General features: G+C 42.1%; 1 protein-coding gene across 1 annotated transcript in view; it reads right to left on the bottom strand.

Moving 5' to 3' along the window:
- Positions 1–12,393: 12,393 nt before the first annotated feature.
- Positions 12,394–14,933, bottom strand: part of sptbn5 (spectrin, beta, non-erythrocytic 5) — a 61,575-nt gene continuing 59,035 nt past the window's right edge. Inside the window, exons 78-80 of the mRNA XM_008277139.1 lie at positions 13,424–13,620; positions 13,365–13,377; positions 12,394–12,532 (exon numbers count right to left, since the gene is read on the bottom strand). Coding sequence (XP_008275361.1) covers positions 12,394–12,532; positions 13,365–13,377; positions 13,424–13,620 — 349 coding nt within the window. The remainder of the gene's footprint in view (positions 12,533–13,364; positions 13,378–13,423; positions 13,621–14,933) is intronic.

Genomic DNA, 14,933 nt, shown 5'->3' with positions numbered 1-14,933 from the left:
GGCTCTGAGGCTCTAAACCCGCGTTTTTATTTATATTTCAGGTTTTTATTTAAACCTAAATTTAATTACACATTTATAAAATTAAAAAACACATTTGGGAGCGTATTTAACAGGCTCATATCCGGGTTGTATTTTTATTTTATTTACACTCAGCAGATTTAGATTCGAGACCAAACAGAATCTGGCTCCAAACAAGTAAAAATATAATTCATTTTAAATTTCATCTATTTATATAACAACATCTAAACATGGGATTTAAATATGTCAGTATTTACTATTTACTACACATTTGTCAGCATTGTGTGGATGAGTCCTCTGTGGCCATGAGGAGCAGGACTCCAGCAGAGATCACACTCTAAACATCTTCACATATTTTTATTGACACTGAAATTCAGGAAAATGTCAAATATTATTTTTAGGATTTATTTCATTCATGCAGATATTTTCTACAACTGCTGTTTCCACAATAGCTGCGCTGCTGCTGCTTCCCACTCAGTCACTGCTGTGGTTCCACTCAAAGTCCGCAGCTGCTGCATGTTACTGAAACAAACTGTTTGGTTCTGACTCAGTGTCACCAGGACGAAGCGGGACGAACTATTATTAGCAGGAAGCAGGATTTAATGTGTAAAAAAACAGAACCAAGGACTTTCCTCCATGCGAGGAGGAATCCTGAAAATATTCTGTTGTTTTTCAGGATGCAGCAGATAATTACCTGGAAAACAAAAGGTGTGAATTTTACCAAACAGAAGCTTCAGGACGTCATTCCACCTTAAAGCGTTTCATGGAGACACATCCTCGCACAACAGCTGATTTAACACGTTTAAGGTGGAATGACGGACTCGCTGTCACACTGATGCACAGCGAACGTTTGATTTTCATTATTTAACATCAGCGGAGCAACAAAGTGAAGAAAAACCCGCAGCAGCAGCAGCGGCGCGCATCCAAACACGCAAACCGGTTCTGTCCGCAGCGCGCATCTCTGTGCAGAAATCAGAGTGACGCTCAGAAAATTCGTCACATCAGCAGAGAAACTTCTTCTCAGCTGCACATATTCTGAATTTAAAGCCTCGGGGGGACTCGGACGCGCTTTTACGCACCGAAGCAGCGCCTCGGAGCCGCTTGAGCTTCACATGAAGCCGCAGCTCAGAGCTCATCTCCGGCTGCAGGAGAAGCGGCTCCGAGTGAAACAGGCAGAAAAAAGGCGTTCATTAAAATATAGTTTAGTGTGAAGTGAAATGATTCAGAGCAGAATCAGAAAAACGAGAGATTTTAATTTGTTCTGGAAGGTTTGGACTCATTCAGAAGAAAATAGACGTTTTAATAAAAATATTCTACATTCGTTTGACTCTTTAGTGGTTTATTTAATGTTTTAGAGGATTTTATAAAATAATCAGAGCAGTTTTATTTGCTTTAATTACGTTAATGTGGATTTATGTGATATTGGTGAGCTTTGGTGTGATTCTGATTCCTAGAAAAATACAAAAGAATACATTTGCTGCAAAAAAAACAGGAGCTTTTTAAATGCACCTACTGTAATCCTTTATTATTATTCTTATTATTCTTATTATTCTTATTCTTATTATTATTTCGCTGTCTGCAGCTCTGCACAGACACATCTTGTGGTTGGTTCCTCTGCTTTTGGCTTTTCCGGAGCTTTCAGCAGCATCTCCTGGTCTTTATCACGAGCAGTCAGCTGCTGCTGGATATGTTTTAAATATTAATGCTGGGAGGCTCGTGTGTGTTGCTCAGGAGCTCGTCGGCAGCAGGAAGCAGACAGCAGCTCTCCGTGTTTTTTGGTGCGTAAAAACGAACATATTTGGAGAGCGCCGGTTCTGTGCGTCACGCTGCAGGCTGATGGAGCTTTAGGTTGTTTGTTTTGCAGCTCCTCAGTGACTCCCAGTGAACCGAACATACTGGTTGTTTACTGTTGTTGTTGTTTTGCTCGCAGAAGCTGCGGATGTGAGTCTGGACTGTTCAGCTCCGCTTGTATGTTTTCCGTGTTGCTGCTGTGTTTCCTTGTTGTGTCTGAATGTGTTGAGGTAAATTCCTGCTTGTGTCTGTCGGGCTGTGAGACTCTGCAGCATCCAAACAGACCTGAGGAGGAGGAGGAGGAGGAGGAGGAGGAGGAGGAGGAGCTGCAGAAAAACCTCCATCAGCCTCAAACCTGCTGCTTTGTGCTGCGCGTCCGTCCAGAAACATCTCAGGTCCAGGATTTAGGAAAGCTTTGAGGGGATTGGGGCTGAAGCTGGAGCAGCAGGTGGATCCATCTCAGAGTAGCAGAGACGGGTTCTGAGGATGTTTGGAAAAAGAAAAGATGTGCAGAATTAAATCCAGAAAATTCACAGTTTTTAGGTGAAAAGACTCAGATTCAAACCAAACCAGGCTCCATTTATTTTTTCCTGAATTTTACATGATGACTTGGTTGGAGGCTAAAATTAGGATTTTATTTCACAACAAACTAAATATGATTTGGAATCTTAATATTGATGAAAACGCACATATGAGCAGCACAAAAGTTGGCAGCAACTAAAACTTCAACTCAAACCACACAGACATTCACATTTTTCACTGTAACTAAAGAACAGAAAGGCTCATGAACTACTGAGACTCTGGACCAGACTCTGCTCATGTTCTTCTGGATTTTAAAACACACATTTGCAAAGGATGAGACCTGAACTAAACATTCAGATCAACCCAAACCAGACTCCATTCACTCTCTCCTGAATCTCCACTCTCGTCTCTTGTTTGAGGAGCTAAAAGCTGAGATTTAATATCAAACCAAACCAGACTCCATTCATTTTATTTTGAATTTAACCGGATACTAAAATTAAAAGCATGCAAGAGGTTGTGTCTCTATCCAAACAACAAGTCAGGCCAAACCAGCATCCCTTTACTTTTTTTTCTGAATTTTAGAGCCTCACCTTTTGCCTCTTGTTTGAGGAGCTAAAAGCTGAGATTTAAAATCAAACATGACTCTGTTATTTAGGCAGAAGGTGGCTGACAAACAGCTTCACCTACAAACCACACAAACATTCCAGCCTGCAGCCTGCAGGACAGAAAACAGGCCGACTGAGCCACACTCAGCTCATTTTCTTCTGAATTTTAAAACAACTTAAACACACGACTGTACAAAGTGAAGGATGGACCTGAGCAGCAGCTGGGGGTTCACATCAAACCCAACCAGCCTCCATTTACTTCTCCTTGAATTTAAACAGACAACTCTTGGATCCTGTTTGTGCTGCCAAAGACTACACCAGACTTCATTCATTTTCTTTGGGATTTACCAGTTTGGGCTGAAACTGCAAACCACACCAGCGTTCAGATCTGCAGCAGGAAGACTCAGAAAGACGCTGAGACTTTAAAGGACCCCAAACCGGACTCGGTTCATTTTCTCCTGCGTTCTAAAACCCAACCTGGACACACAGATCTGCTCCGTGAAGGACCAGAGATGCTGGATTCCTCTGGCGTTGGCTGAAACCAGACTTTACTTTAAAACTTTTTACAGCTGCTTTTATTTCAGGATGAAAATACAGAAACTGTTTTACATTTACAGCCTCCAGGTGTGCAGAACCATCACAGTTCATCCAGATTTTGTAGCAGATTTAAACCTTTTTGTGCAACAAGCGAGTAACAGAAAACATTGAGCGCTTTTTGCTTTAAACCGTGACTTCATGCTACATCAGCTGAGTTTAGAGACGTAATTATTCCTGAGGAGACACGTTCAGGTTTAATTTGAATCAGAGCTGCAGAGAGAAGAAGTCGACCTTCGACCCGCAGCTCGGCTTCATAATTATCATCTAGACTGATTCTATTTTCGTGATTTTATTCCAACATCTGTTTCCTCCGTTAGAACCGTGGATGTTTAATCACATCGGATCCCAAAGTTGTGGTTTGTTTCCACCATCTGCTGCCTGTTCTCTGGAGATTCTCTTTAGCAGAACGCACCGGGATGGGTCCATAATCAATAATTATCAATGATCAGGAGATTCTTCTGTCAGGAGCCAAAGCTGGAAGAAGAAACACCTCAAACTGAACGATGACGGGGTTTTTGGGCTCTTTAACGGGTTCTCTGGAGCTATGATCGGGTTCTAGCAGCCTTCATAGGGTTCTTTTGGTTCTTAAAGATGTTTTTGGAGTTAAACAGGATCCAAGAGATTTAAAGGACGTTCCAGCGTTTTTAGGGTTCTTTGGGATCCTGAAGATATTTTAGAGATCTTTGTTGGAATTAATAAGTGGGATCGAAGGGGTTCAAAAGGTTCCACGACTTCTTCAGGGGGCAGAAAGGTGTTTATTGGTCAATGTAGGGTTCCTTCAGAGCATAAGGAGGGTTAAAGAGGGTTCTAGGAGAACTCAGTCAAATTCAGGGTTTTTAAACTGAATCAAGGAATTTGAATAAATATTTAGAACTTCTGGGTACATCAGGGTTTACAGGGTTCTTTGTGGGTTTTAAAGGTTTTAAAACAGTTCCTGCTGTTCATAAATTGGTTCCACTGGGTTCTTTGGGTTGTTAAAGACACGTAGGGATCTCATTTGGAGCTAATAATTGGGATCCAAGGGATTTAAGGACATTCCAGGACTTCTTATGAAGCATGTTTATTGGTTCCTCAAGAGCCTGAATGAGGTTTTGGGGGGTTCTGGAAGACCTCAACCAATCGCAGGTTGTTCTACTCCAGCCTTAGAGCTTGTTAACAGGATCAGTAACATGTTCCTGTTGTTCATAAATGGGTTCCACAGCCTTTACTGGGTTCTTCAGGAGGTTTTAAGGATCTTCTTTGGTGTGAATAAGTGGAGCCGACAGGGTCTAAGGACGTTCCAGGGCTCATAAAGGGGTTCCTCAAGAACCCCTAAGAGAGACTGTTGGAAGGTCTAGGAGTTCTCGACCAGATTCAGGGGTTCTTCAGCTGAAGCCCAGAGTTTTACTGAATGTCAAAGATCCACAAAGAAACCTAAAGGTTCTTCTGGAGTTCGTTCCTGAGGGTTTCCAGGGTAACGGGTATTCAGAACCTCATATGAGGGGATCTTTCCTGGAATTTTGGGGTTCTGGTGATGATTTGGGACATTGTGCGTGCTTTGGAAGATCTAATGGGGTTCTTATGGGGTTCCTGGTGGGTTCTGCAGGTGTCCAGGCTGTACAGGAGTTAATTAAAGATGTTTCAGGGTTCCTTCTGGGGTTATCACGGGGGTCCATTCTGGTAGAACTTAATGAGGGAGCTTTATCAGTTTTATGAGGTTCCAGAGATCTTAAGGTGGTTTGAGCTTGTTGTGGGTTCTCCCTGATGGTTCCAGAACATTTCTGTATTTAGAGACTGTTCTGAAGGGACTTTATGTGGGTTCCTGTAGGTTTGTGGCTTAAAATGGGGTTCCAGGAATTCTGATGGGGTTCTGATGGGGTTCCTAAATGGTTCTGCAGAGTGCTAGACTGTACAGCAGTTACTGAGGATGCTTCAGGGTTCCCTCTGGGGGTGGTGGGGTTATTAAGGGGGTTCCTGAAGGTTCCAGTTGCCCTGAGGGGGGGGGGGGGTTCTTATGGGGTTACCAGGATTTAGGGGGAGTTAAAGTCTGTCGTTCCTTCTTGGTTCTTGTGTTCTCCGGTCGGAGAACATGTGACCTTTGACCTCTTTGACCTTTGACCCTCAATGTTCCCTCAAACTGCAGAGAGAACAGGAACCAGGTTGTTCTGCTCTGTGTGAGGATGTTAGAACCTCAGTGTTGTTGGTTCTGCAGCTCAGAGGACTGAGGGCGCCTCCCGGAGGCAGGACCTGGACCTGCAGCAGCACAGACCTCAGTGAAGGTTCAGCTGCTGGTTCTTCAAACCGTCAACAGTCTGATCAGAGCTGAGTGGTTTAAAAACAGACACTAGAACTGGAACGTGTGTTTCTGTGAAGGTCGGACGGTTTAAACTCTTCATGTTGTCACAGGATGAGGATGAAGGTGAAGAAGTGAAACTACACATAAATAAAATATAAACTATGAATCAGACCCATGAGAACGATCTGAATAAACCCATCAGATTATTATTATTATTTCCATTTAAAGTTGAATTCTTCTGGTTAAATTAAATCTCCTTCAGCTCCACTTTCCTCTGTTAAACATTAACCTGCTTACTTTTTTAATGTTAACGTATTTTTGTGTTACATTATGAATAAAATTATTTTATTTCGGTTTAAAAGTCATCAAGTGTCTTTATTCTGAATTCCATCGTGAAACTGAAGTTGAAGCTTCAGGCTGCAGTTTAGAGAGAAAAGTGAAATAAAGTCAGAAGATTCATGAAGATTAAAATATTCAACATTATGTTTAGACTGAATTCAGCCTCTTCATATTTCACCATAAATGAGATGTTTGTATTGATGATGTCGAGCTTCATGCTGTTCTAAAGCAGGAATAAAGAAACTGCAGATTATTTTATTTTACTTTAATTAAAGTTGTATTTTTCTCACTTTTAACCCTAAATTTTAGAATCAGATTTAAAAATCATCTGAGCGGAGTTTCGGTTGTTAAAAAATTCGCATAAACCGATAAAACATTTGCGACCTTTTTGTCCTCAGTGCGGCCAAAACAACGTCTTTAGATCCGGGTTGGTTTTATGTGCAGAACAGGTTTTATTTGAATCCATTGAACGAGAGAAAAACGCTCCAAGTCTGATTTATATCATTTATTTTATCGGTTTCTTTATGTGAATTCTTTTTCTTTCTTTTTTTTCTGAAAAACTAAAACCCCACTGTTTGTGTGTTTCTGTGTGTTTCTGTCTGTTTGTGTGTTTTTGTGTGTTTCTGTCTGTTTGTGTGTTTTTGTGTGTTTCTGTCTGTTTGTGTGTTTTTGTGCTGCTGCAGGTTGAAGCATCTTCGTTTTGCAGAAACTAATCCAGAGAATCAGATTTGAGAATCCGAGCTGCAGCAGAATGACACCGGTTCGGCTGCTTCGTGCCTCTGGGCTCCTGCTGCTTCGTGCGTCCGTGAGCTGAATGTTGAAGCGACAATCAGACGAAGCTGCAGCTCGACACGAAGAAAGCAAAAAGACAGAAGCTGCAGCTCGAACACGTTTCATTCAGAAAGCGACGTTGAAATTCAGTTTGAAAAGCTGAACAAGTGCAGAAATATAGAAACATTCAAACAGAAAAAAATGAATTCTGAATATTTTATTAATTCTAATTTATGAATAAAACACGAGATTAAATTAGCAAACTAAAAAAAATAGATCCAGTTTTGTGTCTAATGGTTTGATTCATTTATTTTAAATGTGAAGCAGCTTCATGAATTAAAATGTTCTCAATAAAAAAATATAAATATAAAACCAGCTTGAATTCACGGAGTTCCGACGAACTGAAGCAGGTTTTATATATTTATATTTTTAGAACATTTCGGTTTGTCTGAGCGGGTTCGTGCTGAGGTTCCGGTTCTCCTTAACGAGCAGGTTGATGTTTGGTTCCAGGAGTTTAAAATCTAAACTTTGTTCTGGTGTTTCAGGTCCAAATAGCGTTTTGTTGCTTTTATTTTAATTTAATTAGAAACGTTGCAGGAAATATATAAACGGCTTCAATGCGCATCCGGATGTGTTTTTATTTATTTGGGAACATTTCGGGTTCTATGGGTTCTGAAGGCCTCTGCTGGGTTCTACGGTACCAACAGGAACACGGTGCCGTTACTAGAACTCTGAAGTAGATAAATAATAATAAATAAATGAATAAACGGGTTTAAGTTGAGGGACATTCAGCTGCCGGACATGTTGGGAACGTTTCGGGTTCTACTGATCTGATCAATGGTTCTGCTCCTCGAGATCCGACTGCAGCTCGCTGTTGGGTTCTGGAGGTTTCAGCGGTTCTGGAGCTGAATGCAGGAGTTCAGATAAAGTTCTGGAGCTTCTGGTTCCATCAGACGGATTTCAGATTCAGAATGTTTTACAGTTTCTGTTTAAATTAACAACAAATCAGGTTTTTAACAGAAAAGTTTTTTTTCTTTTCTTTTGATTAAAATAAAAGATAAAACCAGATTCTATTCTGGAAGAGTTCGGGCAGAAATAATTTGGCTTTAAACGTAGAACAGCTCAGAAAATGAAGCGGAACCGTTTGTGGACTTTAATACGGTTCCGGTTCCGGCTCGGATTTTACTCTAATGTTGATGTTCAGGATCAGATTCTGATCTGCAGCTTCAGGCTCCGACCGACGTGAATCCTCAGACCGAACCGAACCGACCAGCAGCTCATTACTGCGCCGACAGCGACACCGTGAGGCCAACAGGAGGAACTGCAGTTTAACGGACAGAACCGCCGAGAACCTGGTCCGGTCCAGCACCGACATCCACAGTTACTTCCGGTGTTATTTACCTGTTCTGCTCAAACACGTCTATGAGGTTTGATCTCATTAAACAGAATTTAGTTTGATCCAGAGCAGAAATGAGAACTTTGGATAAATTCAGCCTCAAAACGCTCAAAGATTTCTATAAACGAGATTCTGGGTTCCTGCTAATCACTGAATCAATCAGAACATACGGTCACTGCCTGGAGATCAAATAAAGTCCAGACTCTGTGATGAAAGATGAACAAAGCAGAACCTGGGAGGTCTGTAGAGCTGCTGGAGAAAAGAAAAGAAGAACAGAACAGACGTCTAGATCAGAGGAGAAGAACATATATGTTAAATATTAAAACAAACACCAAATATATTTATAAAATATCAAAAATTACGAATAAAAGTCTCCAAAATGCAAAAAGAGAAAAATGTCAAAACCGTCTGAAACACATCTGGGTTCTGGTAGAACCTGACACCAGATCAGTTCTACATCCATCCAGGTGTCTCAGTCTGAACACTGGACCTGGTTCTGTTCATGTCCTCTGCCAGCAGCTGGTAGCATCAGTATTATGGGATGTCTCATAGTGGTGCCAGTTTAATGTCTATGACATAGAGTCATAGAAACAATCATTGGTACCCTGGATGTGGTTCTGGTTCTGATCATTCACCAGAGGAAACTTTGCAAAGTGCATTCTGGGTAAACGTTCCAGGCTCATATCAGCATGTGTGATGGTAGTTGGTCAGAACCAGTTCTAGACGATGGAAGGACCGTTTTACCTCCAGAACCTACCAGAACCATCTGTAGACAGGATCCACTCTGAGGGGAAATCATCTTCTCATCTCATATTTAATTCATCTGTTCACTGTTTTCTTATCATTAAAACCAGAGAAAACTTTGCAAAGTGTCTATTAGGTAAACATTTGAACAGAACCAGGTCCAGTGTTCAGACTGAGACACCTGGATGGATGTAGAACCGACCACAATGACTCAAAAATCATCCAAAATGAAAGAAAATGTGCTTAGAATCACACAAAAAAATGTCCAATATGATCAGATTATGCAAAATGACTCAATTTGTCCACAATGACTCGAAAATCATCCAAAAGTACAGAAAATTTGTTCAGAATGACTCAAAAATGGTCCAAATTGACTGAAATATGCTCAGAACGACATTAAAATGACAAAGAATTCTATTTAAAATGGCTCAGTAATGGTCAACTATAGGAAAAAATGGTGCTGAACAGAACCAGGTCCAGTGTTCAGACTGAGACACCTGGATGGATGTAGAACTGATCTGGTGTCAGGTTCTACCAGAACCAGATGTGTTCTTCCTCCTAAATGTCATGTGTCTATCTGCTGTACTGATGAAGTTCTGAGGCTCAGAAATGATGGAAAAAGTCCATTAAAGTGATCAATCTGGACCCTCCTCTGTGGACTTCAAGGACCTGGAACTCTGGAACATTCACAGTCTGAAGGTAGAACTCTGGTCAGTAGATAAAGGTTCTGCAGAACCAGAACCAGGTGTTCTGACCAGACAGTGATTGTTCATCTCGTCAGTGCAGCTCTGATCAGAGACGACCTCTGACCTCCACTCTGATGCTCCGGCTGGAGGAGAAGAACCTGAAACAAGCGTCACCAGATACGTGACTGAAGCGGTTTCAATGTGTGAATCTGCTGCAGGAGTCAATCGGATCAATCAGGCTGTCCTGAGGCAGCGGTGGCGGCGCAGCAGACGGAGGAAGACGTGACGTCGGATGTTTGAGATTCAGCCTGAAGCCTCTCAGACACTTGAATCGACTTTAATTTGGTCTCCTCGTTATGGGTAATGATTCACTTATTGATCTGATTGAAAGAGGAGAGGATGAGTCTGAAGATGTTTGGATTTGTTGCTCATTAATAAATAAATGGAGTTCATTTGGAAAAACACCAAACCAAAGTTGATCTTTCTCAGCGTCTCTGCTGAAACCTTTTCTGCTGCTAAATGGGACAAATTTGCCTGAATTGATTCGCTGTCGATCATTTTGTGTCAAAAGGTCGAGATCACGTCATGCAGCCAAAGCGCTCGGAGCAGCTCCTCATTACTGCTCATGTAAACACTCATTAGCATGCTGCTGCGGCGCCGGCTTCAACTGCATCTGGACCCGACTCTCTGAACCTCTGCTCACAGATTGACTGTGAAAGGAGCCTGAACCTCTGCAGGACGATTTAACCGCCTGAAGCCACAGCAGGCTGAGACAGAAGTGCTCGGTTTAAGGAAGAAAAAGCACCAGAACACACCCGGTACCAGCCACAGAGGGTTAAAACAATCGGATTTCTAACTGTCACACGAGGTTCGGCTCTGAACCGTAGCTACAGACGTTCTATTCACCAAAACCATTGTGAGAAATTTGGCTTCTCGTCCTCAAATCCGTTTTTTTTCTTCTTATATTTATGACTCACGACTGCGCAAATTTGACTTTCTCAGAATTTTATCCATTTATCAATATTTTAACATTTAACTCATTTAGAAATTCACCAAAACGTCACCGTTTATCAGCCACAAACTGAAAAACCATCAACATGAGTGGAGTCTCAGTTTTCAGACTGTCCTTGAACTACACGTGTGACTGGTGGTTTCAAATCTGTGCCTAAAATCTGGATGTTTCTGTAAATTTGCTGTATTCTGTATGTCTCATTTAACAGTTTACCAGAAATAACGTGCGTTTGCAGCAGATTCAGTAAAAAAAACTAAAGCTCAGAGCTCCTCGACAAACTGAAATATGTGAACTTGGTCATAATGTTGACTTTTTTAACATAAATTTGACTTTTTGTCTTAACATGTGTATTTATTTCTGTATGTTTGACTCAAGTTCAACTTTGTAGCTCAGAATTTTATCCATTTATCCAAGCTTTAAAACTTTATTTCTGTTCCGTGTTGGCTCATTTAAATGTTGTCCCCGTTTATCAGCTGTAACCGTAAAAACATTCAGAGTTTGAATTGTCTGACGGTCCTTGAAGTGATCACGTGTTATGATCAGGTCTCACCATAAACACTTCATAGTTCGTCTCCTTTAAAAGTCTGAAATAACGTTTTTACAGCCGATCCTGTAAACAAACTAGGATTCTAAGAACCGGGTCAACGACGTCAAATCTGGACTTTCTATCTTAGCTTTCTCTTTTAATCTTAAACTCATATTTCCATCTCACCGGTTTCCCTTTCAATCAATTTGTCTATTTCTGACCTTTATTTTATTTAATCAGGACTTTAACTCATATTTCCATACCTCTGATGTTGGTCAGTATTTAGGTTTTTCCAACCATGATGACTGATTTCCTTTTTGTCTCATAATTTCAACCTGAATCGTGTTTTAATCTCAGAATCGTCCCGTTGATCCAGATCTCCAAACTCGACACCATTTACGGCAACAGACAGTAAAAACTGAACGAATCCTCAGATGTTCAACTTTCCTTTAATTAATCATGTGTGGGGTTAAAAAATCTACAGATTAAAGCTTTAAATCTGGAATTTAATCAAATCCTCAGTTTATTTAAAAATAAAGCAAAAGATCCTGTAAAAAAAAAAAAAAACACAAAAAAACTTTGGCAACAGAAAATTTTAAATGTTTGATCAGAAATTTGAATTGTTTTATGTTCTTCTTTTTCTTATAATTTCACAAGTTCATCATTTTATTTTTAACACCCTTCGTGTCATAATTACGTCTTTATCTCATGTTTGAAAGCTGTTATCTTCCAGTTGGATCTTTCATGAGCAGAGTCGAGAGAAAACGTCTGTAAAAACCTCAAGAGTTAAACATCTACAGTTTGTGGAGACGGTTTTCCAGAGTTGGTGAAGAATCAGAAGACGTCTCTGAGTTCTCCTCATTCATGTTCTGGTTCCTCAGAGCTGCAGGACTTTAGTGAAACATGAACTTCAGTGAAGGAACGCGAGACAGGAGCAGATAAAGACCTAAAGACTGAAAGCTTCTTTAAACCTGAGCTGATCCTGATTCTTCTCTCTGCTGCCTTGAAGGCGTTCTGTGTGTGTGTGAAGCAGCTCATGATGACCTGACCTCTACTTGGCCTCTGACTTGTGACGTGTTACTGTTGGACATGAAGGATGCTGAGCGAAGCGCTACTTCTTGGTGAAGAACTTCCTGAAGACGCTCATCTTGGGCTTGTCTTTGCCGGAGTCCTCGGCTGGCTGGGGGGTCACGGTGGGGGGGTCCGGGGTAGGAGCTGGAGCTGCTGGAGGCTGCTGAGGGCTGCTGCTGCTCTGGACACCTGCAGAGAAACCATCTACAGTCACACCAAACACCCACAGAGTCATGTCGTTGGTTTGAAGCTTCTCCTTCACTTTAAAACATGGAACAGAATGCAGTTCAGGTGTGTAGGTACAGGATGCTAACATGCTAACGAGCTGAACCTCAGTGAAGGCAGACGACGTAGGGCTTTAGCTGCTACATGCTAACTGGAAGCAGGTTCAGTCTGAAGGAGTCTGACGACAGTTCAGCAGCATCTCAGACGTCCTGCAGAGGCCACCGTAGTGTAATGGAAAAATACTGCATCTGCATGAATAATGTTAAAGCAAGTTTCTCTAGGGTTTCTCTAAGTTTCATTAAAGCTGAGTGGAAAGGTTACAGGCCCAAAATGTGTTCTCATAACATCTAGGTAAACACTAGTGGCTGTACATGGGAAGAAGAAGTTGTGCATCCCATGTGTTCAGACTATTGATGCCTGATCCTGCTTGTTTAGTCTTCTAAATGTCTGTGGATGAGTACACCCTGTACACCCAGCTGTTGTTTTCCAGCATGGGATTGTTATACTACCGTTGAAGTAAAGACCACGCCTGTACATGTATAAGAATACTATGCTGCCTGCATTCATGTGTACTCTCCTGCAGACTGCTTGCATTCTGTATGACCTGTACCTTCAAAGCTTTGAATAAAACGAGACAAAGACAACTCGGACTACTGGACTTTATGTAGATCATAGAAAATTTCCTCAACAGTAGTAAAACGAAAATTTGTGGCCTTGAATTGTGAAGATTAACCTCTGAAGGAAGTGCAGGTTTGATGGTTTGATTTTCACTCTGCAGCCTCACACAGAGATTCAGTGTCTTCACTCCTCTTCCACCGACTCTACTGACATGGACCTGGTCTCACCTGAGCCGGGGGCCTCCCCCCCCTCGGGGTACGAGTGGCTGTTGTAGTAGGTGTGGGGGGGTTTCGGGGGAGGGGGGCCCTCCGTGGACGACTGTCTCTCCAGGCTCTCAGCTCTCCGGTCCGCAGGTCTGCCGGACGACGAGCCCTCCGGAGCGTCGGCCAGCTTCTCCAGACTCAGGTTGACGGACGAAGCTCTCCTGAACAACAACAAGCTCTCGTTAGTGGATTCGGACTCATCAGGTGTTTCAGCGACTCCTTCACAACAAAACGCCGCGGACTGTGTAAACTAGCCGACATGCAGAAGTGAGAAAATAAAGAACAGTGAAGACTTCAAGATGCACGACTGGAACACACGGACATGGGTTTATTGAGTTCTTCTGCAGCACATCTCAGGCAGGAGAGTTTGGAAATAATGAATCATACGAGAATGTTTGGGCTGATTCTGTAGAGAAGTGTTTCCAGGGAGCAGAGAGGACGATGACAACAAACTGGAAGAGTTAAATATCTCCAGTATGTGCTCCAGTGTTGGTAACACTGGCGGACAGGCTGATCCAAAGGTTTTGCAATTGTTGTAAAATAAATAATGAAAAACTGCAGCATTGTTCTCATCAGTGCCCTTTGAACTGCATCACACTGACAGACCCGTCTCTGAGTTCTCTCTCCATCTTCATGGTGGTTCTGTTCAATAGAGCTGCAGGACTTTACACCGAGGAGCCAAAAAACCCAGAAATGGCTGCTTGGAGTTCAGAGCGTGAAATAAACGTGCAGTGACGTCCTGCAGACGTCGGCACTTTCATGCTGCTGCTGCCGAGCCTTGCGCTCCGTCTGAACCAGAGGCGGCTGAATGGACCAATCGCTGCGTCCGAGCTGCCGTTTGTTCCTCCACCATTGTGCGCCCGCTGAATGTAATTCACCTTGTCAAAGTATCTCATTAAAGAAAAATCCCGCTGGCAGGGAGTTTCATTTCTGGAGCCTTCGGGCTCCTCGGAGGAGCCCGGCGTCCCCGCGGCGCACAGTGTGAACAGGTACATGTGAAAGTCAAAGTCAAATTACCTGACGCAGTTTGAAGGAAACCACTTCGGCCTGAAACCCCATCAAACATGTGCGACGGACAAACGCTGCTCTCTGACTGCACGCCACGCTTTTGTATCGGCGGCTCTCTGTTCATTTCAGGAATTCATTTGGGTAAGAAGCAGCAACAACACAGACGCAAATGCAGACAAAATATTGTCGTGTGGAACCTCAAGTCGACACCGAATGTGTGTCTTTGAATAAATATGTCCAATATACGGCACACGTTGTGAATTTTAGAGACATAACTATAGCAGGAGGCTGTGCTGTCTCAGACAGTCTGAAATATTCTCAAATACTCGATTCATGGGATTCTTATCGTGTTTTTAAAATTAAGTTGTGTTTATTTTTTGACATTTTTATGATGTTTTCACACTTAACAAGCATATTTTAAAAAGCTACCAATAACTCAGCTCAGTTCAATGAGGAATTTGAAGAA

This window comes from Stegastes partitus, unplaced genomic scaffold, assembly GCF_000690725.1.
Source record: "Stegastes partitus isolate 25-593 unplaced genomic scaffold, Stegastes_partitus-1.0.2 Scaffold89, whole genome shotgun sequence".
Lineage (NCBI taxonomy): Eukaryota > Metazoa > Chordata > Actinopteri > Pomacentridae > Stegastes > Stegastes partitus.
This window is presented reverse-complemented; position numbering and strand designations above follow the sequence as displayed.